Source organism: Balaenoptera musculus, chromosome 10 (assembly GCF_009873245.2).
Source record: "Balaenoptera musculus isolate JJ_BM4_2016_0621 chromosome 10, mBalMus1.pri.v3, whole genome shotgun sequence".
Lineage (NCBI taxonomy): Eukaryota > Metazoa > Chordata > Mammalia > Artiodactyla > Balaenopteridae > Balaenoptera > Balaenoptera musculus.
The window spans coordinates 41,967,577-41,993,065 of NC_045794.1; the positions used below are offsets into that span (position 1 = coordinate 41,967,577).

General features: G+C 55.2%; 1 protein-coding gene across 2 annotated transcripts; it reads left to right on the forward strand.

The window, feature by feature from the left end:
- The first annotated feature begins 7,597 nt into the window (after positions 1–7,597).
- Positions 7,598–15,637, forward strand: TAMALIN (trafficking regulator and scaffold protein tamalin). 2 transcript variants are annotated; one of them, XM_036867267.1, is made up of 9 exons: positions 7,853–7,915; positions 10,031–10,080; positions 10,784–10,891; positions 11,680–11,734; positions 11,840–11,942; positions 13,108–13,201; positions 13,307–13,373; positions 13,923–13,989; positions 14,446–15,637. In XM_036867267.1, exons 5-9 carry the CDS (start codon positions 11,879–11,881, stop codon positions 14,937–14,939), a joined length of 786 nt encoding a protein of 261 aa, XP_036723162.1. In that variant the 5' UTR covers positions 7,853–7,915; positions 10,031–10,080; positions 10,784–10,891; positions 11,680–11,734; positions 11,840–11,878; the 3' UTR covers positions 14,940–15,637. The 2 variants fall into 2 exon arrangements, with proteins under 2 accessions (XP_036723161.1, XP_036723162.1); XM_036867266.1 differs by lacking the exon at positions 10,784–10,891 and having other exon boundaries at positions 7,598–7,915.
- Positions 15,638–25,489: the final 9,852 nt, after the last annotated feature.

The window sequence follows — 25,489 nt, forward strand, 5'->3', positions numbered from 1 at the left end:
GTTACTATGAATCTGGCAAAGCTTAGGATTTCTTCAGTTAATATTAGCAGATACTTATTAAAAAGTTACTGTGTGGGACTTTCCTGGCGGTCCAGTTGTTAAGACTCCGCGCTTTCACTGCAGGGGGCGTGGGTTTGATCCCTGGTTGGGGAACTAAGATTCCGCATGCTGTGCAGCGGCAAAAAAAAAAAAAAGTTATTCTGTGCTACACAGTGTGCCAAAATTGGCTTTACGTACATGAACTGCTTTCATCCTCAAAACAATGTATGAGATTGGATTAGGAAACTGAGGGTTAGAGAAAACAAACAAATTGCCCACATAGCTCACAAGGGTGGAGAAGACCTTGGGTCCAGGGTGTCTGGCCAGAGACTGCAGCCCCTCGGCCTCTGCACATCCTGCCTCCATGGCGCCATGCCCTTCCCCCACGGTGGCTGCTCTCCGAGAACCTGGCTCAAGCCTGGGGCCGTGGAGAGCACGTGACACCCCACCCAGGCACTCACTGGCAGCACAGACTAGAACGAGAATCCCAGACTATGCTTGACACCTTCAGGTCACATCCCAGGACTGCATCTTATGTTTGGGTTGAGTGAAATCCAGCCCCCTTCCTCTTTCCTGTATATGAGAAGTTGGTATTTTGAACTCAAGTGCAGGACCTTATATGCCTTATATGTTTACCCTGTTAAATTTTACCACAGAACCTGTCCATTGCTGCAGCCTGTCAATATTTTAGAATTCTGATTGTTGCCCAGAGTTTTCCATTGTCCTCCCATCGGAGACTGTTGGGCCGGAGAAAATCAAGTAACTTACCTGTAGAAGTTGGCTCTAAGTTTGGCATATATCCTAGTAACCCAGAGTGGCTGCTAATTAAGTTGTCCTTGCACCCTGGCCATAATTCTTTTTGGACAAAGATAACAGCAGAAGCCCAAGTACCTCGTTGAAGTGGCAAGGTATTCTTGTGGCTGCTGTATCTCTTTGATCTGTCTGTCGGAAGGAAAGGTGAAGTGGATCTCAACCTAGTTCAAAAGCCAATCAATGATCAGTCATCTTGCCAAGCATGGACCTAAAGTTCATTAGGCTATGAATTGCAGGTTCAACCTTACCGTTTTGAAAATCAGAAAGGCAGCAATTCTGGGACCTCTTCATGTGCCCTTGAAGGTTACTAACGTTTCACCTTTGTAAGGCCCACGACCCAGGAGACCTGCGTTCATTTAATGGTGTATCACTAGGGGTTTTGTTTCACACCTTTTAAATTTCTGTCCCCACCCCCTACCCCAGGCCATGTCTTCTGATCTATAGTCTGGAGAACATGCTTGCTAAATACAACCAAAACAAAATGAGAGGTAGAGTAGTAAAGTTCAAGAGACATGCAGGAACATGTGAGGGATGCATAATGAGGGTGAGGGAAAGGGAGGGAAAGCTGTGGATCAAGACAGGAATGGTTTATTAGGATTCACCAGAGAAATGAAAACTAATAGGAGGGCTGGATAGATTAGATAGATGATAGATAGATAGATTATTTAAAGGAATTGACTCACACAATTGTGGGGCTGTTAAGTCTGAAAGCTACTGGGCAGGCTGACAGGCTAGAGACCCAGGGAAGAATTGATGTTGCAGTCTGGAGTCTGAAGGCAGTCTGGAGGCAAAATTTCTTCTTCCTCAGGGGACCTCAGTCTTTTAAGCCCTTCAACTGATTGGATGAGGCCCGTCCACACTGTGGAGGGTAACCTAACCTGCTTTACTCCAAGTCTACTGATTTAAATGTTGATCACATCTAAATCGTACCTTCACAGTAACATCCAGACTGGTCTTTGACCAAACCCCTGGCACCACACCCTGAAAGGTGTTAGGCATCCCATGGCCAGACAGGGTGGGATTTAAGGAATATGGCAGATAGCTCTGGATCCACCTGGGAATGCTCCTTGGAGGCCAAGGATGGAGGATAATGGGATAGGAAGGTTTAAGGAACAATAGGATGGTCTGGGCTCAAAATACATTCTTATTAAATAACAAGCATGTGTTCAGCAACCTTAGTGTGTAAAGCAGTAGGCAGAATACAAGGACGAACAATCTGTGGACACTGCCCTTCGAGGTGGAGAGGATTTGTATAGAGAATAGAGAGTAGAGCAGGTTTTAGCAAGTCCCGCCCATTACAGAGCTGTATGTAATGCGTCATGGAAGCTCAGGTGAGGTGCCTAGGGAAAGCCAGCCCTCCAGGGGCTCCCTACCTGGTGGAATGGACTAGTTAATAGGTAATTACAATGGAGTGAGGTAAGTGCTATGGTGGAGTAGACACACAATCCTCTGGAAACACAGAACAGACAGGAAGATGGGGTCAAGAGAGGTGACATCTATTTAAGGATAGGCACTGGCCTGCTGACTGGGGGAGGAGGGAGATTTGGTCCAAAAGGGTGTGTTGGGACTTCCCTGGAGGCGCGGTGGTTAAGAATCTGCCTGCCAATGCAGGGGACGTAGGTTCAAGCCCTGGTCCTGGAAGATCCCACAGGCCGCAGGTCAAACAAAGCCGTGCGCCACGACTACTGAGCCTGCATTCTAGAGCCCGTGTGCCACAACTACTGAAGCCCACGCGCCTAGAGCCCGTGCTCCGCAACAAAGAGAAGCCACCGCAATGAGAAGCCCACGCACCGCAACGAAGAGCAGCCCCCGCTCACCACAACTAGAGAAAGCCCACGCACAGCAACGAAGACCCAACGCAGCCAGAAATTAATTAATTAATTAATTATTTTCTAAAAAGTGCGTTGTTCGAGAACCACAGGTTCAGTATGGCTAGAGCAAGAGAGCCAAGGGTGCACACAGGAAATCTCTTAGAGCCATCCTGTGCTAAGCCGTCAAGACTGTATCCCGAGAGCCACCAGTGCCATCACTTCCCCTGTGACAACTGCCTCAGACTGCTAATCTCAGTAATTTTTCCTCCTGAGTCTCGACCTGGTCTCCAAATTCTTCTCAACAGCAGGCTTATGTGGAGTTGTCCCATGAATGAACACCTCTTTTTTCATTCCTGAGGTAGGAATGACAGGCCGTTGATGGGTTTTGAGCAGGGGAGTGATGTGATCTTACTTGTACTGGGGGAAGAACACAGTGCTGACTTGAGAAGGTAATTGCCGAGGCGGGAGAGCAGGAAAAGCTGGGGGACAGGGAGAGACGGTGGAAAGGATGCAGAGGTTGGGGGTGTGATCACATGGGGACAGGGAGGAGCAGCCGACTTCAGTGTGGAATCCATGGGAGAATCTCAGCCTCGTGTACCATGCTGTCCCTGGGGAGAAGGAACCAGGGCTGGACCACCAGAGCAGCTGTGTTTGCCAAGAGAGAGGAGATCTGGGGAGTCTGGGGCCCTAAAAGCTGTCATTTTCTGTCCTAGCTATCTGTACCTGTCTGAAATGAGGTGGGGTAAAATAATACATGCCCTCTGTCCTAGAAGTGGTATGTGGATACTGTAAGGAAAACTAGAGAGAGGACCCTTTCTCCCTTCTACCAGTCTAACCTGTTCAAGCCCGAGATACCTTGCCATCCCACCTAGGAGGCAAGATGGTCCCTGGCCTCTGGCTGCGACTAGACTCAGAAGCCACAGTATCCAAGACAAATAAACTGCCATATCCGCCTTGCTCCTGCTCCCAGACCCCCTAGAATTAGCTCTTTGGACTGTGATGGATCCACCCCCCCTCCGCCCCCGCCTCTGCTGCTGGGCTCCCCTGGACCCCAGTGCCACACACAGACACTAGCCCGTGGAAACAGTTGGGCAATAGGAGCCATTAAGGAAAACAACCACTCCCTGCCCAGTCAGCTGCCTACCAGCTGCCCAGGCCTCCCTCAGCATCCTACAGCCAGGGCCCAGCCCCTCATTCCTGCCCACACAGCCAGCTCCCTCCCAGGCCCTCACCCTCCCACCTTCCACTCAGAAGCAGTGGCAATACCCAGAGAGGAGCCCCAGCGGACTGGTCAGCCCACCAGTCCTGGGATGAAATGACTGTGCGAGAGCCCTGACATTAACTCAGACGCCAGAGGAGCCTGGGCTTCTGGAGCTCTTGCCCTGAGTGCCCTGACCTCCTGATGGGAGCCTAGAGCTTGAGCAGGTGGGCGAGGACGGGACTCAGGGGACCGTTGACTGTTAGGTACCTGGGCAAGGGCTTGTCCCAAAGAGAAAGGATCTCACCTAGGCCTTGTCCATTAGCCAAGCCCCCGCTCTCTGTGCCCCTACCACAGGCCAAGCCCTGCCTACCCTGAGAGCCAGGGGCCAGGACAGCTGGAGCCAAAGGAAGCAAAGCCTGGAGAGTTCACTCTGAAAGCCTGGGACTTGCTCAGGAATAAGGTACAGATTGAGTACAGATGTCTGCGGGAGCCAGAGCGATGGGGCTTTTGCAAGGAGGCTTCCGGGGGGAGGAGAACAGAGGGGGAGCTGTCCTAATATGAGGCTGCAGGTGGCGTGCAGAATGCTTTCCTCCCTCCCCCCACCACCAGCCTTAAGAGAGCTGCAGAAGATGGGATGAGGAGAGCAGATGCTAGACCAGAGACTCAGGCTCAGGAGGAAGTCGTGGAGGATCGGAAAAAGCAAAGTTTTAGGCCTGGTGTACTGTCTTGACGTGTGCAGGTTCCTGCACGGAGGAAGCCCACCAGCTGTCTGCCCTCTCCCTGAGCAGTGTCACCTGCTGCCGGGTGACAAACACACAACTTCCTAACAGGTGTGAAGCTCCAGAACTCAGTGACCGAAGTGGGGCTTGGTGTCTCAGCTGAACACAGACCCTCTCAGGCCAGAGAGGAGCTCTGGGGGCTCCTTAAACCTGAATGGGATTCCAGGAGGGGGTCTAGCACCAGCCAGACAGCCCTTCGGAGTCTGATTGGAAGATTTTCCGAGACTCATGGCCACCAGAGGGCACCACCACCCCACAGTGTGGCATCCTGGGCTCCCCATCACCTCCCTGGAGAAACTGGGAAGATTGGGAGGGGGAAGCAGGCACGGGTCTCTGAGCTCTCAACGGGAGCTACCAGCAGCTGAGTTAAATAGTCTCCAGAGTCAGGAGACCTGGGCTCTAGTGGGTTCTAGTGCCTGTTCTGCCACCGTCTTTCCCTCCCTGGTTGGCTTCAGTTCACCTCCTCCGTTGAATAAGGGCTTGGACCACTTGGTGTCCTTTCCGGACCACGGGGCCCTTCCTGGCTCTGAAGTTCTAGGGTTTGAGGAAATCATGCAATGAACGTGACAGAAATTGCATCTCCTGGGCCCACCTTTATTCTGGGGTCCTCCAGGGCACCCTGCCTGGCGGGAGGCGGAAACTGGTGTGAGCTTCACTTCTCTGGTGCTGTTCTCTGACTTGGAGGTGGAGAGGCAGACTGGCCTGGATACTGACGGGCAGTCTCTGTCTCCACGTCAGTCTGAAGGAGGAATGTCTCTACAGGGCTGGCAGACACAGGTGCTGTGACACCCGTGGTGTCCGCTCCTCCAGGTTTCAGGCGAGGAGGTGTCCCTTAGGCAACCCTCTGGGATGGGTGGGGTGGCGGTACAGAAGAGCTTACAAGATGCCCTTTGGAGGGTCCCTTCAGGAATAAGCACGGAGTGAGGAGGATAGAAACCATTGCCTCTGCTGCCTTTGCCCGCCTCCCTGTCCCCACCCCCGCTGCAGATGCCGTCTGTCAGGAGCAGGCAGCAGACGGTCCAGGGGTCCATCTGTGCTAATGCTTCACAATAGAGTCCCGTGTTTCCCCACCAACGCCCCCTCAGCCCCTCAGCTGATGGCCACTTGGTGATGCCAAGGGGGAAGGTGGGAGGAGGGAGAGGAAGGCACTAAGGGAGCTAGCACTTGGCTCGTGGCAGTCCCCAATCCACACCCTGCCCCCCACCCAACAAGCATCCTGCCATCTGGACTTGTGTAATCACTGCGGGGTGGAGAAGCACCCCCTCCCCCCGACACCTCCTGTAGGGGCTGGGGCCCCAGGGGCCTGGGGGTGGGGAAGAGACAGACAGAGTCAAGGAGACTAGGAAGCTAGAAGACGGAGACAGACCCATGGACTGAGAGAGACAGGAGACAGAAAGCCTTTCCTGGCCTCCGCAGGCTGATGGGCCACTAGCCCCTCTGTACTCCGCAGGCCATGCATCTAACACAGCACCGGTGCATGTATCACTCCCTACCTGACCAAGAGCCTTTGTAACCTGGCCCGGAGCAGGGCTTCAACATAGGGTGAATGAAGAACAGCGGAAGACAGCATCACACAGTGGTTAGATTGCAAGCTCTGCAACCAGGCTGCCTAGGTTCAAATCAGCTCTGCCACTGAGTGACCTAAAGCAAGTTACTTAACCTCTCTGGGCCTCAGTTTTCTCCTCTGTAAGGGATGATAATGGTATCTATTTCATAGAGTTGTTATGAAGACCAAATGAATTCATTCATGGATGTAAAAGATGTAAAAGAATACACAGAACAGTGTGCACAGCACAATAAATGTCAGCTATAAAGGCAACAGATTTGGGAACACTGGAGGAGGGGACAATGTGGACATTCCTGGCTTCTGTTCAGTGGCAGACGTAGGGATGTGGAGCCCCCAGCTTGTGATGCTGACGCCCTGTGGTGGCTGGCCACTCTTCAGATGCCAGACCTGGCCTTCCACTTCCTCCTCTCACTTCTTATTCGGGTACCACTGACGACAGAGACTTCAGCTGGGCCATTCCCACCTCTCCCATGGCCTGGCAGCCACCCCACCGGCAACACAGCTGGGGGTGGGGGGAAGATGGTCCCCAAAAAAGGTCAGATAATGGCTGAGCACCATCCCCCAACCCTGAGCACCCACTCAGCGTGGTCACATCCCCTGCCATGAGTCAACCCCATAGGAAGGATCTATCGGCTGGGAAAAGGATACCTGAGCTTCAACATCAGGAGGTGAGGAAAGGTTTATCCAGGAGGAACAACTCCTGATCTTCTGAGGGGACAGGACAGAATTAAGTCTACTACTTTTTGGGTTTCCCCCTCTTTCCTTTCCCCATGTCATGGGAAGGAGAGGCAGCCTCTTTGAACTCTTCTGGGACAGCTGTGTAAGGGGGAAACCCTGGACGCTTTCACTCCCTAGAGGCTTCTGCACAGTTAGTTCAGGGCCATCTCTTCCCTCCCATCAGGGACCTCACCCCTCCCCCTGCCTCCCTCTCCTTGCCTAAAGTCTCCTGCAGCCTCCTGGGTCTCCTAGAATCTTACTCTGGGCAGCCTCCAAACCTCCTCCTAAGGACTCCTTACGGTCGCTCCACGGCCATACTCCTTGGATCTCCAGAGATATCCATCCCTAAATTTTCAAATCTCGTGCACAAGCCCCTTCACAGGCTCCCCGTCCCTCAGGTATCACGGAGACCCATGCTCCGCCCCGGGATGCCCTGGACCCCCCTCCCCTCCGCGGCTAGCTTTTTCCCCTATTGAGCGCTCCGGTCCCCAAGAGTTTCCCCAGCCTGGCATGCCTCGGGAGCTGTGGGCGGGGCTCCGGGACAGCGGGGGGGGGGTGGCCCCCGGGGGGGCGGAGCCGGCCTGCGGGGGGCGAGGCCCCGCGAGGCCGCTCCCCGCTCGCCCCGCTCCCCGAGCCTATAAAGGGAGGCGACACACCACCCTCCCGGCTGGCATCCCCGAGCCGCCACCTGGCCTGCCGCGCGGAGCGAGCGCCGCCTCCGAGGAGCGCCGGAGCCATGACCCTCCGCCGACTCAGGAAGCTGCAGCAGAAAGAGGAGGCGGCGGCCGCCCCAGACCCCGCTGCCCCGGCCCCCGACTCGGAAGCTGCTCCCGCCCCTCCGACCCCGACCCCGGCCTCGGGCCCCCCTGCCGCAGCAGCCAGCCCTGGGACCCCCGGGGACGAGCTGTACGCGGCGCTGGAGGACTATCACCCGGCCGAGCTGTATCGCGCGCTCGCCGTGTCCGGAGGTACCCTGCCCCGCCGAAAGGTGCGTATCCCCCCCAACTCCCGCGGCCCCCCCCTCGGCTCTCGGTACCCTCCGGGGTCCCTTCCTCAGGACCCGCGCAACCCGCAGCAGCCCCCATTCGCGCTTGCGAACCCCCACCATTCTCCTGGGGTCCCCGAGTCCCCCCATTCCTCCCCAGCCCGCTGATCCCCCACGGACACGTTCAGATCCTGCTGGGTCCCCTCGACCCTCTGCTCAGAAGGAGCAATCCCCCCTACCCGCGACCCCGGCTCCACGCCGCCCCCGACCTGGCGGCTCTCCACTCCCCATGCGCCCCCGCCCCGTCTCGCTGCTCTCCTTCCTGCCGCCTCCCCAGGTCCCCTTCCCCTCGCCCCAGCTGGTCTTCGGCCACCCCCGAGCCCCGCCTCCCCGCGTCCAGGCGTCTCGAGGTCCCCAGGACGCCTCGCCCGGGCTTCTCCCGTGGGAGCGGGGAGACCTTGGGCTGGGGTCCCGCCGCTCGCCCAGTCAAGTTGAGAGTCCGCGGGTTCCGGATTGGGAGGAGGGCGGCGGACGCGCCGCGTGCCTTCTAGCGGGGGAAGTGCGTGCGGCGCCGCCGACCCTTCCGAGGGGACGCCCGGATTCCTGGACTCGGGGCCTGCCGCCTTGCCCTGCGTCTGAGGTGCGGGGCTCGAGGCCACCGCTCCCTGGAAGTCAGCCGCGACCGGACGCGGTGGGAGGGGTCGCAGGGCGCCCGCGGGGCAGGAAGGATGCGGGCCGCGCCCGCCCTTTGAGTCTCCCCCAGCGCAGGGCTCTTCCTCTGGCCTGAGGGGGACCCGAGCGCTCAGAAAGGGGAACTCAAGACCCAGGTTAAGGAGAGGGGGCTGGTGGCCTTTCCCAGCTCACCCCCCCTCCTCTCCCCCTGGCCCCTGGCTCCCCCCAACACAATGAACAGCTTGTTGAGAATTTGCATTTTATGAAAATCGGGTGGAAAGACAAAGGGGTCTCTCTATGCGGCCCAGTCCTTCCTCCCTGGCCCATTTGGGAACTGTCCCCACCCCTGAGGCCAATCTTTGGTTCTGGAGAAGGAGGGCTTCCTTCTCTTCCTGGCCTTGGGGCAGCCTGGGGGGAGGGTTAACAAGGGCACCGACCAGGAAGGCCCTGGGCTGTTTGGGGCACACAGGACGAGGGCTGGTCTGGGACTGGGCTTCTTCCAAGGATCAATAATTTAGGAAGGGAGAGAGACTGCTTTAGTTTCTCAAGGACCCAAAAGAGGTAGGGACCCTCAGCTCTGTCATCCGCCATGCCAAAAAAAAAAAAAAAAAGAACTCCCAATGTCTCTCCTTAAGTATAGTGAGACTTAAGAACAAGTTTGAGATCCAAGGTTTTGTTTTTTTGTTTGTTTTTTTGTTTTTGTCCCAGAAAGCAACAAAATATATGGCAATGTTGAGAGACCCAGGTGGAGCTGGGCACAGTTGGCCACCTGCAGCTGGAATCCATAGTTGGTCCCTGAAACAGTCTACTTTGAGGGAGGAGGCTGGGCCCCTCTGTCACCTGCCTTTCCATGCTCAGGCTGATAGTCCAGCCCTCCAGACCTGGGTCTCTGACCCCGGCTCCCCCGAGCCACTCGGTGTGAATGAGAAATTAGGAGAGACCTGACCGGCCCAGGGGCCTCTGGAGTGTTTTGATAGGCAAGCCCAGGGGCCCCCTGCCCTTCCCTGAATAACATCTGGGAAGAGCCCCTGCTTCAGCTTGTGGGGTCTAGGGGGCCTGAGCCGCCGCAGACGTGCACCCTGGGGGTGGAGACTGTTCTATCTAGAGTAATGAAACCCCTTACCCTCCGGGTTGGGAACCAGCACAGGGCTTAGAGGTTCATGCATCTGGGACCCAGGCAACTGTTGTGTCCCCACAGTCCACCCAGCTGTGGGGATAGAGCTTAGGGAGAAAGGTGTGGAATGGTGCTGATGGTGGCACTCTGCAGATAGCTACCCCGGCACCAGAGTAGGTGTGGAGCTGGGGCCGGACACACAGGCAACAGGGAGTGGGGTGCTGGGTCTAGGGCCGGAGCCCAGGTGAGAAACCCCCAAAGGAGGGCTCTCACCATCTGCTCCAGGACAGCTCCCTCTCACCTGCTCCTTCCTGACTCTCCTTCCCACCCAGGGCTCAGGACTGCGCTGGAAGAATCTCAGCCAGAGTCCTGAACAGCAGCGGTGAGTCACCATTACCCCAGCCCCTGCCCTGGTCCAAAAGGGTGAGGCGCTGGGTTGGGGGCAGCACGACACAGCATCTCAGCCCAGCCAGGGGGGAGTCATTCTCCCACCCTTTCAGCACAGCACCCTGGCTAGGAATGAGGGGCAGGTGGAGGTGTGGGCTGTGTGAAGGGGGTGGCAGAGGAAGGAGATAGGGACTTCTGAGTCATCAGGTGCTCCTCAACCCACCCCCAGTCCCTGCCAGTTACCCCTCCCCGGAGAGAGCTGGATCTGGGAGGAGGGAAGCAGGAGAAGTCTTCGGGGCTACCCTGAGCCCTCCCAGCCCAGCAAACTCCGAGGGCCCAAACCATGGCCAAGCTATGTCCCGCTGCTCCAGTCTGTCTGCCCCATGCATCCAAAATCTCAGTCCTCTGCTGGTCCCATCCTGTGGTGGCCTCTTAGGAAGGGTCTGAGGTGAGGGCAGAAGTAGGTGCTGACTCAGGCCCCACTCTGCCCATGTCCCATCCTGATTTGGGCCTGGCTTCTTCCAAAATGGATCAGCAGACTGTGGCCCGCCGGCCAGACTGGCCTGGAGCTAAGAGCTGTTTTTATATTTCGAAAGGGTCGTACAAATAAAAACAAAGAACAATATAGGACGGAGGCTGTCAAATAATTTAGGTCTCGAAAAGAAAGGCTAAAATATTTACTGTCTGACCCTTTGCAGAAAAAGTTTGCCAACCCTTCCAGAAAACCAGAGAGCACTGGAGTAGACACAGAAGTCACCCTGCTCCCCGCCCCAATACACGTAGAGGGGGAAAGGCCTGCGTTCAAAGTAGGGAGGAGCTCAGGCTGGGGCTGGGAGTTGCCACTCAGCATTTGGGGGGTATGTGGGTCAGCTTGGGCACTGAGAGGCCTGGGTCTCCAGGGCCTTTCTGAGGCCGTGAGGCTTGAAAGGGGCCTTTGCAGGCTGCTTTAACTCTGCCTCTGGCTGGGCGGGAAGGAAGGGGGTGTGGGGGTGGGCAGAGGAAACTCTGGGCTCCCCCAGCAGACGAGAATCTGGAGCTACTCCAGACCATTGTGTCCAGTGGGCAGGCCTGCAGTGCGGGAAGGGGCGGCCTCGAGGCTCCCCTCCCCCCAGCCCTCACATCTGGTGGGCTGGCCTCACCGCAGCTGGGAGGAGCAGCTGTGGTCTGGGCTCAGCCTCGTGACTGGCCTCTGGGGGTGGGGCCAGCCCTCTCCCCAGGGCTCTGGAGCGGACGGTGCTCCAGGCTGTGGCCGAATTTGGGGCCTCAGCTAGTCAGTATTCTGGGGCTCACTAGAAAGCTGGGCGTGTGGCTGAAAAACTCAGCTAGTCCACTGGCTCTGGGGGTCAGCCGTTCCAGTGCCTCCCCCACCAGGGGCTGGATTGATGCTGTGTGGCTCAGTGAAGCTGATTCCAGCTGCGAATGGGAAAAGGACATTCTCACAACCTGTGATGAGTGTGACTTGTCGCTGGAGGCAGAGCCCTGCGTGGATGTTCCAGAGCAGACTCCCAGCATTAGCGGAGGGCCATGCTATGGGGCTGCCAAGCTCCTTTTAGTCCTGACAGTCTTGATGGGATGGCCCCTGTGTCTCCTGCAGGAAAGTGCTGACTTTGGAGAAGGAGGAGAACCAGACCTTCGGCTTTGAGATCCAGGTGGGAGAAGCTGAGTGCAGAGGGAGGGAGGGCTTGGGAGGCTGGTCAGAGGGATGGATGGATCTCGCCCCACCCCTGGGCTGAGGGTCCCCTTGTTTATTACAGACTTATGGCCTTCACCACCGGGAGGAGCAGCGCGTGGAGATGGTGACCTTTGTCTGCCGGGTTCATGAGTCCAGCCCTGCCCAGCTGGCTGGGCTCACACCAGGTGGGGCATGAACCCAGGACACAGGGCTCTGGGAAAAGGGGTATGACCTTACTCCCAAGCAGAGGGGGTAAGAAATCTCTTCTGAAAACAATTTCCCTTCCTCCTCCTATTTTGGGAAGGCCAGAAAGAAGAATGGATTGGACTTAGGCAAATTTGCCATTTACTGTGTGACGCTGAGCAGTCCCATCTGCAAATTGGGGGCAGTAACATGTCCTCACGTCAGTGTGGTGAGGGAATTCCCTGGGCACAGAGCCAGGGCCTGGTAAATGGCAGGTGTTGCTGCTGCTGTTTTTCCTCCCCCTGGCGATCTGGCAATCCAGCATGGGCAGGAGTTGGGGTGGAACAACTCCATTAGATCTGCTTGATATTGAGGATCAGGGCCTATCTTGCTCCCAACCTGGCCCAAAACTGGGGTACCTGTGATACTTCCTCTAACAAGGAAATGGTGCCACCAGTAGGAGACCCTTCGGATTGGCCAAATCTAGAGTCCCAAGTCCCAGGAAGGCACAGCCTGCGACTGCACAAACTGACCCCCACCCAGTCCTGTCACCATTTCCTTCCCTAAGCCCTTACCTCCCTGCCTATTTACCAGCAGCCCCTGGTAGCTAAGTGGTATACTGCAACTTTGCAAAGTAGTTTCACATCCACCCTCCTTCCTAATCCCCATGGTAGCCACAGCAGGGGTCCACACCCCCTTTTCCAGATGGGAAATGGGCCCTCAGAGATGGTGCCTTGCTCTGCCTGAGGTCAGGGGGCTCTGCAGTGGCCCAGGGTATCAGAAGCTGAGGCCTCTTATGCCTAGGGCCAGTGTTAGTTCCCAGCTTGGTGCTACTCACCCTGCCCCCTTCCTGTCTCGGCTGGGTCTCATGACAGCCTGTGGGCTGGACCAAAATAACCAGCTCTGGGGGCAGCCCAGGCTTGCCAGGAGGGCTCAGCCTTTGAGGACAGAGCTTCCTGAGAGTGAGGTGAGGATGTGGGTGTCTGAGGGCCTTGGCCCCTGTGCTGGGGTGCCGGGCCTGGACAAGATCTCCCCAGAACGATGACGGGGGGTAGGGAGTTCAGGAGAATTTTGTGGGGTTATTACCCCTACCCTTTCTGGCGAAGGTGGCTGGAATTCTTCCACACTACCCGTGGAGCAGATTCTGATCCCCTCTCTGCCTGGCAGGGGACACCATCGCTAGTGTCAACGGCCTGAATGTGGAAGGCATCCGGCATCGGGAAATTGTTGACATCATTAAGGCGTCTGGCAACGTTCTCAGGTACGTCCAAGTGCCGCGGTCCCTGAGGGATTCCTGAGCTCAGCTTCTCTCAGTGTTTCCCCACCCTGTGGGCCCACTCAGCCTTTGATTCCCCAACCTCCTCAGACTGGAAACTCTGTATGGGACATCAATTCGGAAGGCGGAACTGGAGGCTCGTCTGCAGTACCTGAAGGTAAAGCAGCCCAGATAATGTCCAGTCGCCACCCTCCTCTTCCCAAGCCCCTGCCCCTACCGGCCCCACTCCTTTTTAGGGGTCGTTTATCTGCTTGAACCTCCTTTTATTTTATTTTATTTATTTATTTATTTGGCTGCGTTGGGTCTTCGTTGCTGCGTGCGGGCTTTCTCTAGTCGCGGTGAGCGGGGGCTACTTTTCATTGCCCTGCGCGGGCTTCTCATTGCGTTGGCTTCTCTTGTTGCGGGGCACGGGCTCTAGGCGTGCAGGCTTCAGTAGTTGTGGCTCGCAGGCTCTAGAGTGCAGGCTCAGTAGTTGTGGCGCACGGGCTTAGCTGCTCGGCGGCATGTGGGATCTTCCCGGACCAGGGCTGGAATCCACGTCCCCTGCATTGGCAGGTGGATTCTTAACCACTGCACCACCAGGGGTCCTGAACCTCCTTTTAACCTTAAGGTTTCTTCTGTGTACTCCCTGATCCCTCAGTCTGTACCCACCTCCTGCTAGTTTCTTGCTAGCTCCTGACAGTGAGGCGGGGGGTGTCTCTTACAGCAAACCCTGTATGAGAAGTGGGGAGAATACAGGTCCCTAATGGTGCAGGAGCAGCGGCTGGTGCACGGTGAGTAGATTAGGGGTGTGAAGGGCCACTTGCACCCCTACCGATACCCCCATTCCTGCTTCCCCCTCAGAACTAGTGGGTTACTTCCCCCTCCAAAGTGAAGAAAGGTTTGTTGAGCTACTACTTTGGGTACAATGCTGCCACAGGCTGATGCGCACACATTTTTAGTTTATTCTCACAATTGTCCCCTGAAGGAAAGTACAAGATGGTACCATCTCCATTTTACAGGGGGGAACAGGAAGGCTCCAAGAGTTTGTTTCAGCCCCCTTCCGTGGCTCTTGTGTCATAAGTGATCCTCATAAGGATCTGAGTGTATAATTCCTGTTTTACAGACAAGAGAAGTGAGGTTCAAGGTTGTGACTTGCCCAAGGGCCACACAGATGGTCAACAGGAAGGAGCTGAGGTCTCCTACCCGTGCCCTCTGACGGCCCTCCCTCGTGTCTTCTGCCCCGGCAGGCCTCGTGGTGAAGGACCCGAGCATCTATGACACGCTGGAGTCCGTGCGCTCCAGCCTGTACGGTGCGGGCCTGCTCCCGGGCTCACTGCCCTTCGGGCCTCTGCTGTCCGCCCCCGGGGGCTCCCGCGGCGGCGCGCGGCGGGCCGGGGGCGACGCGGACGACGCTGTCTACCACACGTGCTTCTTCGGGGGCGCTGAACCACCTGAGCCCCCACCGCCCCCGCCCCCCGCGCGCGCGCCCGGCCCGGGCCCCGCCGACGCTTCGGCCCCAGGGCCCCGGGCGGTGCTGAGCCGCAGCGCCAGCGTGCGGTGCGCGGGTCCCGGGGGCGGCGGCGGCGTGGGCGCGCCGAGCGCTCTCTGGACTGAAGCCCGCGAGCAGGCCCTGTGCGGCCCCGGCCTGCGCAAAACCAAGTACCGCAGCTTCCGCCGGCGGCTGCTCAAGTTCATCCCCGGACTCAACCGCTCCCTGGAGGAGGAGGAGAGCCAGCTGTAGGGGCGGGGGCGGGCGGGGGAAGGTATTTATTTATTTATTCTTTCCAGCCAGTGCAAAAAGGGGGCGGGGGCGGGCGCCCGGCCGCGGAGACTCTGGGAGCCCAAGGCGGCGGGAGAAGGTCCTCGCCAGCCCCAGCTGGCCTGCCTGGTTCCTGGCTTGTGCAGAGTGGTGAATGAACCCGAGCCCCAGGCCCCTTTACTCCTCCCCAAAACCACAGTGGGAGGTGGGCACGGGAGAACTAGGCGAGCTCGGGGTTGGGAGAGGTTCGGGGGCCAAAGATGGGGCGTGCCATGCCTACATCTGGGTCAGTAGTGCCTTGTGGGGTGTCCAAGAAAACCCCTTCTCCGGGTGAGAGGACCCTGTCCCACGAAGCCCTCTCCTCAGCTTTACTTGCTCCCCACCCTTGGCCTTGGGGAGAGATGGCCTATGCCCAGTCGTTTCCCCATCCCCCCACAGACATAGTTCCAGTTAACCAGCGCTGGTCCCCCTCCCTCCCAGCCTTGACCCCTAAGGGCTTGGCCCCTCCCAGGAGCCTGTAACTAAGTGGGGTCTTGCCCGGCAGGGGTCCTGGGTCCTCTGCCCCTTGGGGGACAGGAATGGGCATGTCTGGGGGGGATGGAGGCAGCACAGACTGTTCCACCGTTTTGCATATTGTTGCTTCTGAACCACAGACTGTATAAAATCGACGGTTTTTTGCATCTATGTCAGTGTGGTGACTGCCTGAAGGGGAGGATTGGGCCCGGGCAAGCTCTGACTCCACCACCCCGCCCCCCAGCGCGTGCGAGCACACACACACACACACACACACACACACTATATTTTACATCTTATTTGCTCGGAGCCTGCAGCCAGGGAAACAGACTGTGTGAGTTTAACTTACATGTATGGGCCTGAACTAGAGGCCCCACACCCCTTCAGAACTTGGGCCTCATGTTTAATGTATCTAGAACTTCCCTCCCCAAATACCACAACTGGTGGGGTCAAGGCTCCTCTATAGTTGTTAACTATCCTTGTGTAAACAACTGCTTGGCACCCTTTCTCCCAGGGGTCTGGGGTCTCCTGCTTAGGAGACGTTAGCCATCACCCACCCAACCTGTGACAGGCCCAATCACTGGTCACTCATTGCTCTAGAACTCCTCAAAGGCTTCCCATCACTCCTAGAATAAGATTCCAACTCTTATGCAGGGATATCTGACTCCTGCCTGCCTCATTTTCTTGCCTCCCCTCTCGCTCCCTGCTCTGGCCACTTTGCCCATGGTACACTTCAGATGCCCTGCCCTTAGGGTCTCTGCACTTGCTCTGTCCATAGCTGGCTCCTTTGGTACTCAGCTTGGCCTCCCCAACGCCGTCCCATCTGGTCTAAAATACTGTCGCACCCTCTGCTTTGATAGAGCCTTGTTTTATTTCCATCATACTACTCATCCCCATCTGAAACTGTCTTGACCCGGATGGGTTTTGGTTTTTGCCTGGCTCCCTTCCCCATTAGGATGTACACTCCATACAGCAGGACTCAGGGACCTCTCCTGTCTTACTCACTGCTTTATTTCTTGCCCAATGCTAGCACATAATAGAGCCTCGATAAATACAGTGTGTGCTCAAAGCATCTGCAAGAGGTGGTCACCACCTTCTTTGAGGTGACCCGGGGCAAGTGACCTGTCCAGGGTCACACAGAAAGTAAGTGGCAGAGTTGGGCCTGAGTTTTGAGCCTCTTGAGCCAGTGCTCCTCCCTGGCAGTAATCAGCCTACAAGGGGTGGTTTTGAGAGGTCTAAGTGGCACCAGGCAGGCTACCTCCCGTACTCTCACTCCTGCACCACTGCACTTGCCTCCTGAATGGCTCCCTGCTTCCTCTCTCACCCCTGGACCATCCCTTCACACAGCAGTTAGGGTGATCTTTCCAAAAAGGAAATTGGGTCACAACCCTCCTCGGCTTAAAACCCATTATGGCTTCCCCTGGAATAAAAAAATAAAATCCAAACTCTTTATCATGGCCTAGCCATGATGTGTTGTCCCTCTGGGCAGACAAATTACAAAAACGCATCCCTTCCTGTGGGTTGACGGCAGCCACATGGGCCCAACAATTTGGCAACTGCGAGCCTCTGTGCAGTGCACAACCTCTGCGACTATACTGGGATGCCCTGCATGAGGCTCTCCAGGATCTGGGCCCTGCCGTTCTCTTCAAGCTCAAATCGTTTCTCCTTCTATGTCACTCATCATATTTAAGCCACACTATTCTTTCTAGTCCTATTCTCAAATATGCCAAGCTCTTTCCTGCCTCTGGCCTTTGCCCATACTGTTCCCTCTGCCTGGAATAGTCTTCTTTGCAAGACTGATTCCTCCATCCTCAGATCTCATCTTAAACATCACCTCCTTAAAGAGATGTTCCTGATCTGATCAGAAGAAGTTCCCTGTCCCCATTATTCTTTATCTTGAGCCCTCTATTTTTCTTTCCTTATAACACTCCCAATTGGTAATTTTACGGACTTCTTTTGTATCTGCCTTTTGCCTTTCTAAGGCAGGAAACTCAGCTGTGTTACACTGTACCTCCAGGGACTAACACAGCCTAGCACATGGCAGGTGCTCAATATACGGGATTGCCTCCTTGGGGCCAGCCCTGCACAGGGGTGACCACAACCTACCCACCTCTCAGCCCTGGAGGGTGGGGTGGGGAGGCCCCTGCCCTGCTCCATCTGTAGCTGGCATCTGTGGGCCCTTCTCACCAAATCCCTTCGGGGCTGGGTGTCGGCTCCAGCCAGGGCACCTGCACCTGGCTGCCCTGCCCTCCTTGGTCCTGGGGAGGGAGGACATTTGATTAAGAAAACGGAGCTTCCCCAAGCTCCCTGTTTGAACAGCTGCTCTGCAGTGATGACAAACAGCAGCTCCCAGGGGCTCAGGTCTAGGGGAGGGGCCCTCTCGCACCTTTGTTCCCAGAGCCCCCAGCTGCCAGGAGACCAGCTGCCTGGGCATAGCCTAGCACCTTCCTGGGGTTGGGGGGCTGCCAGGGCCTCCCTGGCTTTCCCCTCCCAGAATAGATTCCCAGCCCCTCTCTTACCAGCCTGTTCCTCCCCTCCCCCACCAAGCAGCTAGTGTTGGCAGTGATGTCAGCACCGCTTACCCAGGCTGAAGGGGGGCTCCTGGCTGGCCGTGTGCACCCCGAGGAGAGTGAGGGGGTGTCCAGGGTGGGGCTGGATCCCACCTCTCAGCTGACGGAATGACGGCACCAGCACAGCAGCCTCCTGCCGTGTAGGTGGGTGACAGGGAGTGACTAATGTGAGAGCTGTGATGCTAAAAATTAACCCAGGGATCGTGTTTGGTGGAGGGGTGGGGGTGGATGGGAAAGGAGCAGGGACTCGAAATATTGTGTGGTCGGTATTCCCCCTGCCCTTCCTCCCCTCCTTCCCCTCCCACCAGCCTTCTGGTCCTCTCAAAGCCTCAGGGGACTCTGTGGGAGCCCTTCCCGCTCCCCAGGCCATAAGGGGCCCCTAATAATTCCAGGAAGGAGGAGAGTGGATGCCACCCCAGGTCTCATGCATGGTAGACTGAGGACACAGCCCTGCAGATGGAGTTCAGATATGAGGTCCCCACAGAGCCCTGCATCTGCCCCATCCCCTCAGCATGGTGGCTGCATGGCCCTGAGTCCCCTGGTTTGTCCCCCTCTGCCCAGGCCAGAGCTCTGCCCAGGGGCGGTGGGGGGAGCGGAAGCAGCCAGTGCACAGAGACAAGGGCAGGTTCCTGACAGCAGGCTGGAGTTGGGGGACAGTGGGGGTGGCAGCTGTCCTGAAGGAAAGGACAGGAGACTGGCTCCCAGAGCATCACCTAGGTACCAGCACTGTGCTAAGCACGTCCACATCCATCACTTCACTTAGGCCTCACAGCATATCTGACAACCCATTCTACAGATGAAGAAACTGAGGATTAGAGAGGATAAGGTAGCACAGCTGGTACCTGCTTGAGCCAGCATTCTCTCAGATCTGTCTGTCTCTAGAGCCTAGACTGGGGAGAGGGAAGTCTTCCTGGAGGAAGGAGTGTGAGGACAGGGTCAAGGTGGTAAGGAACCATTTCGAGGAATTGAACCTCCAAAGCTGTAAGACTCATTCGTGGGGAGCAAGGTGGGAGCACGGAGGGTAAATGAAAGGTGGGACCTGAGGGAGCAGGGTCTGAGGGGTACCAGACAGCAAAAGGAGGAGGAGATCAGGTCCACAGGGATCAAGGCTCCTGGATGTGGGTGCTGTCCTGGAGTAAGGTGGGGAGAGGCTCTTGGCACTGGGTTCTGGGGGGTCACAGAAGAACTTGGGTTTAGAGAAGTGCTTTGTGGACACACATAAGAAAACCTGTTAGAAGGAGGGAACCTATAAACACTCCTGTTTTGCCTGGAAACAAAACCAGAGAACGTGAGCTGAACGGCAGCAGGAGGGGAAAAGGTGAGACAGTAGAAGACACTTTCTGCTCACCAGTCCGTCACTCATGAAGCCGGGGAAGTGAGAAGGGCTGTGGGACTCTCCAAGTGTCGGGAGAAACGTCAGGCTGTCGAGTTGGGAGCCTCCCTGGTCCTGCACTGATGGCTGGATGGGATGACCTAAAGGAGGGAGTGACAGGCCGAGAGAAGTGAGAGAGAAAGGGCAAGGGATCAAGGAAGATTCCTCAGAGAATAAGATAGCCAAGAGACGAGACAGACGCTGGCGAACAGAGCAGGTGCGCCTGACCCCTGGTGGTGACCTCAGAACACTGCACCTCTCAGCCCTGAGCTCGGGAAACAGGGTGGGGCAGAAGTAGGGTTCTCCCCTCAGCCAACATGCTGTGAAGGTAGCTCCCCGCCTTCGAGCCCACCTCTTCAGCCATGCTCCCACGCCCTTACAAGGCGGGGCCTCTTCGGAACCACACAACCCATCTGAAGCTCTCGGACACCATTCCTGGGCCTGGTAATGAGTGGGCATTCAAAAAAACACTGAAGGCAGGTATGCCTGAAGGGAGTGAACAGTGAATTCAGAACTTTTAAGTCATCCAACTCCAATGATTTCAACCAGCTTACCTTCTCTGCAGGGAACTCCGCATGGTCTGGAGGCTCTGGGACTGGGGTGGGAGGGGGGAGAGGGGAGGAAGCACAGCTGCTAAACTGCAACACAAAGAATTGCTGCTATAAGGGACACCTCCTAAATGGCAGTGAATTTTCTGTTCCTGGAGTTTAGCCTTTCAGTAGAGAACACATAAATCTATGCAAAAAGTAAAAATTATGCAGACACTGTCCCTCTTTCCCCACTGCTTCCTTAAAGAGTCACTAACAGGGCCCCCTCCAACACACAGCTGGCCAGTCCATTCAGCAACTCCCTTCCCCCACCAGAGTGACTGGCCACCCAGGTCCCACTTTCAGCTTTCTCCAAATTTCACCCTGATTGAAGGCCCAGATCAAGCCCCACTAGTTCTGAGGAACATGGTCTCTGGTTAAGTGAATGTAAGACCAGTGGTTACCAACTACAGCAACAAATCTCCTGGGGTACATTTAACCAAAGATAGAACCCTACCCCTCCCCATAAGATTCTTTTTTCTCTTTTTTTTTGGCTGCATTGGATCTTCCGTTGCTGCACGGGGCTTTCTCTAGTTGCGGAGAGCGGGGGCTACTCTTCGCTGCGGTGCGCGGCCTTCTCATTGCGGTGGCTTCTCTTGTTGCGGAGCACGGGCTCTAGGCGCAGGGGCTTAAGTAGCTGTGGCTCACGGGCTCTAGAGCGCAGGCTCAGTAGTTATGGCCCATGGGCTTAGTTGCTCCGCGGCATGTGGGATCTTCCCTGACCAGGGATCGAACCCGTGTCCCCTGCATTGGCAGGCAGATTCTTAACCACTGTGCCACCAGGGAAGACCCCCCCATAAGATTCTGATTCGGGAGTTCTGGGTCGGGGCTGGAGCATCAGGATTTTTAAAAACACCCCAGACCCTCAGTAAGGGTTTATTGACTGGATGTTGAATGAAGATGATTCCGGAGGCCTCTGAGCTCCCTCCCACCTAGAACCTTGGCACTCCAAATACTGACTGAACTCAGGCCCCCCCTGAGGTCCTGTCATCCGTGTCATCCTGCGGGAGCTGAGGACCTGAGCCTCCCACTGGCACAGAAACACTTTCTGCTTCACGGTGTAAGTTTTGGGATGTGTGGTGGCCACTCCCCTGCCTCCGCCCCCTGCCCCCCAAACTGGGAGCTCTTGGGGAGCAAGGAGAGCCCACTGGACACATCTGTGTCCCCGCCTTGGTTGGAGTGGGGCATAGGGACACGACACAGGTATCCAGGACCTGCTGGCTGACTGGGTGTAGCCAATGGTGGTGGCGGGGGAAGGGGAGAGGAATCTGGGGCTGAGCCAGGGTTCATGTCTAGACCAGCAATTAGGGTCAGCAGGGGGAGATCAGACTGGTGGTGGTGCTGGGGGGAGCTGCCGAGGGGCTTCAGGATTGACCTTCAAGTTCTGGGCTTGGTTGAAATGGGGTGGGGGTGGGAGCGCCACTTCGGTGCACAAACTAGAGTCAGCTGGGCAGCACCCACCTTCGCCCACCCTGAGGCCGAGCGGCTGAGGGCTGAGTTGCGGAGGCAGGTCCCAGCCAAGGGGTGCAGCCGCCATTGGCTGGGTTGGGGGTGGAGAAGGGGACTCCGGGTTTCGTTTCGCTGGGAGGGAAGCAGGTGGCAAAGCCTGAGCGAGTAACCGCCTCCCCGGAGAAGCAAGTCTTGCCGCCTCAGGAAGTCCCACAGACACGCCGCATCCCCTCCCCCCGCCCACGCCGCGACCTTCTCGCTCCACAGCGGCGCGCGGTGCCCCAGCACCCTTGACCCCACTGCGGACGCCCACACCGTCCCGTCCCACCACCCCCGCCCCGCGCCCGGAAGCCTCTCCTGCGGGCCCGCCCTTCATCCCTTGCCCCACGGCCCGCAGACCCTTCAGAATCCGGGGAAAGCGGCCCCGGCGCTCCGCCCGGCTCCCTGGGTCTCGGGGAGGGGCTGTCCCCGGGGGGGGGGGGAGTGGCCCGGGTAGTTTGCAGAGCTTGGGGCGGTGTCGCCCTCTGCTGGGCAGACCCGGGAATTGCTTCACCTCCGTCGCCGCGTCCTTTCATTGCCCCCTGGGCCACTTATTATCGGACCTTCCTTGACTTCTAGGCCTTCTCTGTCCTTTCCTTGACCTGACCCTTGCAGGACTTCGACTATGTATATGTCGGTCCTGGTTCCAACTCTGTTACAGGCTGTCTGCGGCAGAGTCGCGGTCTCCCTGAGCCTTGGCTTCCTTCCCGGTGAAATAGCAGTCGTGAAGTCCAAATGCGGGACAGTGAAAGAAGACACTTCGTAAACTGAAAGGGAGCATCTGAGGATGAGGTATGGTCGTTGTTAAAGCTAAGGGCGTTCTCTCCCGCTTTCTGGAAGGAGAGGCTTAATTCATCCCTTGGGATCACCACATTTTGATGCATTGCTTTTCAGTCTTTTCTTAAAAAAATAATATACATGTAATATATATGGTCACATTTGCATTAAATATATTTATTATATAATACAAATATAATTATATAACAAACATATATATCACATACGTGGCCATACTCTGCATGCTGTTTTATGTCCTGTCTTTTATTTTTCCAAGGGCACAAATCATCGTAAAAGCCTGGCTTCTGGAAGTCAGACAAACCCGGATTCAAGTCCTTGCTCTATGACTTTATATTTCCGTCCTTGGGCAAACCACATAACGTTTACTTTTCTCAGCCTCAGTTTCCTCCTCAGCAAAATGGTGATAATGTCAGGAGTACCCACCTCACAGGCTTGCGGTAAAGCCCTGGGCATAGCCAGCTCAGAACCTGTTAGCCGGTGTTATCGTGCCGCCTGTGGTTTGCGCAGTGCTCTTCTCCAGCCGCCTGATTCTCAGAGCACTTATGATGTTGTCCCTTCTCCATGTGCTATAACGGTAAGAAAGGGAGAAATCTCCATCTCCGAGCTTGCCCCACCCTGACACCATTCTTGGCCACGTGGGTCTGTCTCATTATTCCTCCAGCCCACCCAGAAATTCCCCTTCTGGGGCCCTCCAACTCATCCTCGGCCTCCTTAGCTTTTTCTCCAGAAAAGGTCTCTGCCTCCCCTCACTTCCCTGGGGTCCCTGCTACCTTGTTGCCGCCTCAGGGAAGTCTCTTTGTTCCTTCACCATTAGCAGCCTCCAGTCATTCTCTAGACCTGCTCTGTTTTTCTTCATAGCACTTCTCATTACATGGCATTATGTTACATATTTTTTTTGGTCGTGCCTCGGGGCATGCGGGATCCTATTTCCTCCACCAGGGATCGAACCCGTGCCCCCTGCAGTGGAAGCGGAGTCAACCACTGGACTGACAGGGAAGTCCTACGTATGTGTTTTAAATTTATTTTATTTAAGTGTAGTTGATTTACAGTGTTTTGTTAATTTCTGCTGTACAGCAAAGTAATTCAGTTATACATATATATACATTCTTTTTCATATTCTTTTCCATTATGGTTTATCACAGAATATTGAATATCATTTCCTGTGCTATATAGTAGGATCTTGTTGTGTATCCATTCTATATATAATAGTTTGCATCTGCTAATTCCAAACTCCCACTCCATCCCTCCCCCACACCCCCATCCCCACCTGGCCAACCACAAGTCTGTTCTCTATGTCTGTGAGTCTGTTTTGCAGATAAGTTCATTTGTGTCATATTTAGATTCCACATATAAGTGATATCATATGGTATTTGTCTTTCTGTTTCTAACTTACTTAACTTAGTATGATAATCTCTAGGTCCATCCATGTTACTGCAGATGGCATTATTTCATTCTTTTTTATGGCTGAATAGTATTGCATTGTATATATGTACCACATCTTCTTTATCCATTCATCTGTCAATGGACATTTAGGTTGTTTCCATGTCTTGGCTATTGTGAATAGTGCTGCTATGAACATAGGGTACATGTATCTTTTGGAATTATAGTTTTGTCTGGATATATGCCCAGGAGTGGGATTGCTGGATCATATGGCAACTCTATTTTTAGTTTTTTGAGAAACCTCCATACTATTCTCCATAGTGGCTGCACCAACTTACATTCCCACCAACAGTGTAGGAGGGTTCCCTTTTCTCCACACCCTCTCCAGCATCTGTTATTTGTAGACTTTTTAATGATGGCCATTCTGACTGGTGTGAGGTGGTACGTCATTGTAATTTTGATTAGCATTTCTCTAATAATTAGTGATGTTGAGCATCTTTTCATATGCCTGTTGGCCATCTGTATGTCTTCTTTGGAGAACTGTTTATTTAGGTCTTCTGCCCATTTTTCGATTGGGTTGTTTGCTTTTTTGTTATTGAGTTGTGTGAACTGTTTGTATTTTTTGGAACTTAACCCCTTGTTGGTTGCATCATTTGCAAATATTTTCTCCCATTCTGTAGGTTGTCTTTTTGTTTTGTTTATGGTTTCCTTTGCTGTACAAAAGCTTATAAGTTTGCATATGTTTTTATCTGTATCTCCCCACCAAATGTATCTCCCTGGAAGGTAGGGACTTTTTGAGTTTTTTCTCCACCTCTGTGGCTCCTAGGAGACTGCCTGGCACATAGGCCCTGGGCAGATTTTTGTGCGAATATGAATAAATCTACCACTTGCCTTTCTTCCTTCAAAGAGGCAGCAGCCCAGTAGAAGCCACTTCTGTCCAGTAGAGGGCACCACCACACAGCATTTTGGGGTCTCCCAGGGCTGGTATTTATAAAGCCCACAGGCCTCTCTCCTCCCCCTCTGTGGGCGCTCAGTCAGGCTGGGACCGGAAGCAGGAGAGACCCCTGTGCTAATCTGCCCTGGCAGCGGGGTGCTGGCATGGGCTGGCCGCCTCATCGGGTGTGCTCCGGTGCCCAAGGTCGGAATACCCTGACTGCTGTCCTGGACACACCTCTTAGCAGCTGAGTCTTCTGGACAGATCACACCCTATCCTGAGCTCTGCAAAATGAGGGCAATGACAGGAGTTGCATGGCTGGCTCCTGGGTTTGCTGTGAAGCCCAAACAGGAATGTGTGTGAAATGTTTTCTGAATGTAAACACCTGGGAATATAATTTACACATGCCTTTATTGGTAGTGGCAGCAGATTAGCAACAAAAGAGGAGAGATTAGAGGGCACTTGCAAGGCTAAGTGAAGGTGGGTTTATGAAGGGGATTAAAATAGTGAAGGAGAAAGAAGTTAAAAATAACTACCTTTCACCAAGAGCTTATTAGGAGCCAAGGCTGAGGAAAGTGATCTCCAAACATTGTCTAATTATAGCCAACACTTAGATGGGGCTGCCCTGTGCCAGGCAATAAGTGCTTTATGTGTAGAAACTCATGGGACCCTTACAATTCAGGGAGATGGGTCGTGTCACTGTCTGCATTCTACAGAAGGAAATGGAGGCATGGAGAGCTTAAATAAACTGCCCAAGTCCACACAGATTGGGTGGGATTCAAACATGAATAATCTGCCTCTTGACAGAATGGGTTCCTAAGCCCTCGTGATCACAAGCACATGGAAAAAGAGATATGATTTTTCATTTCCCATACAGGAAACTGAGGCTC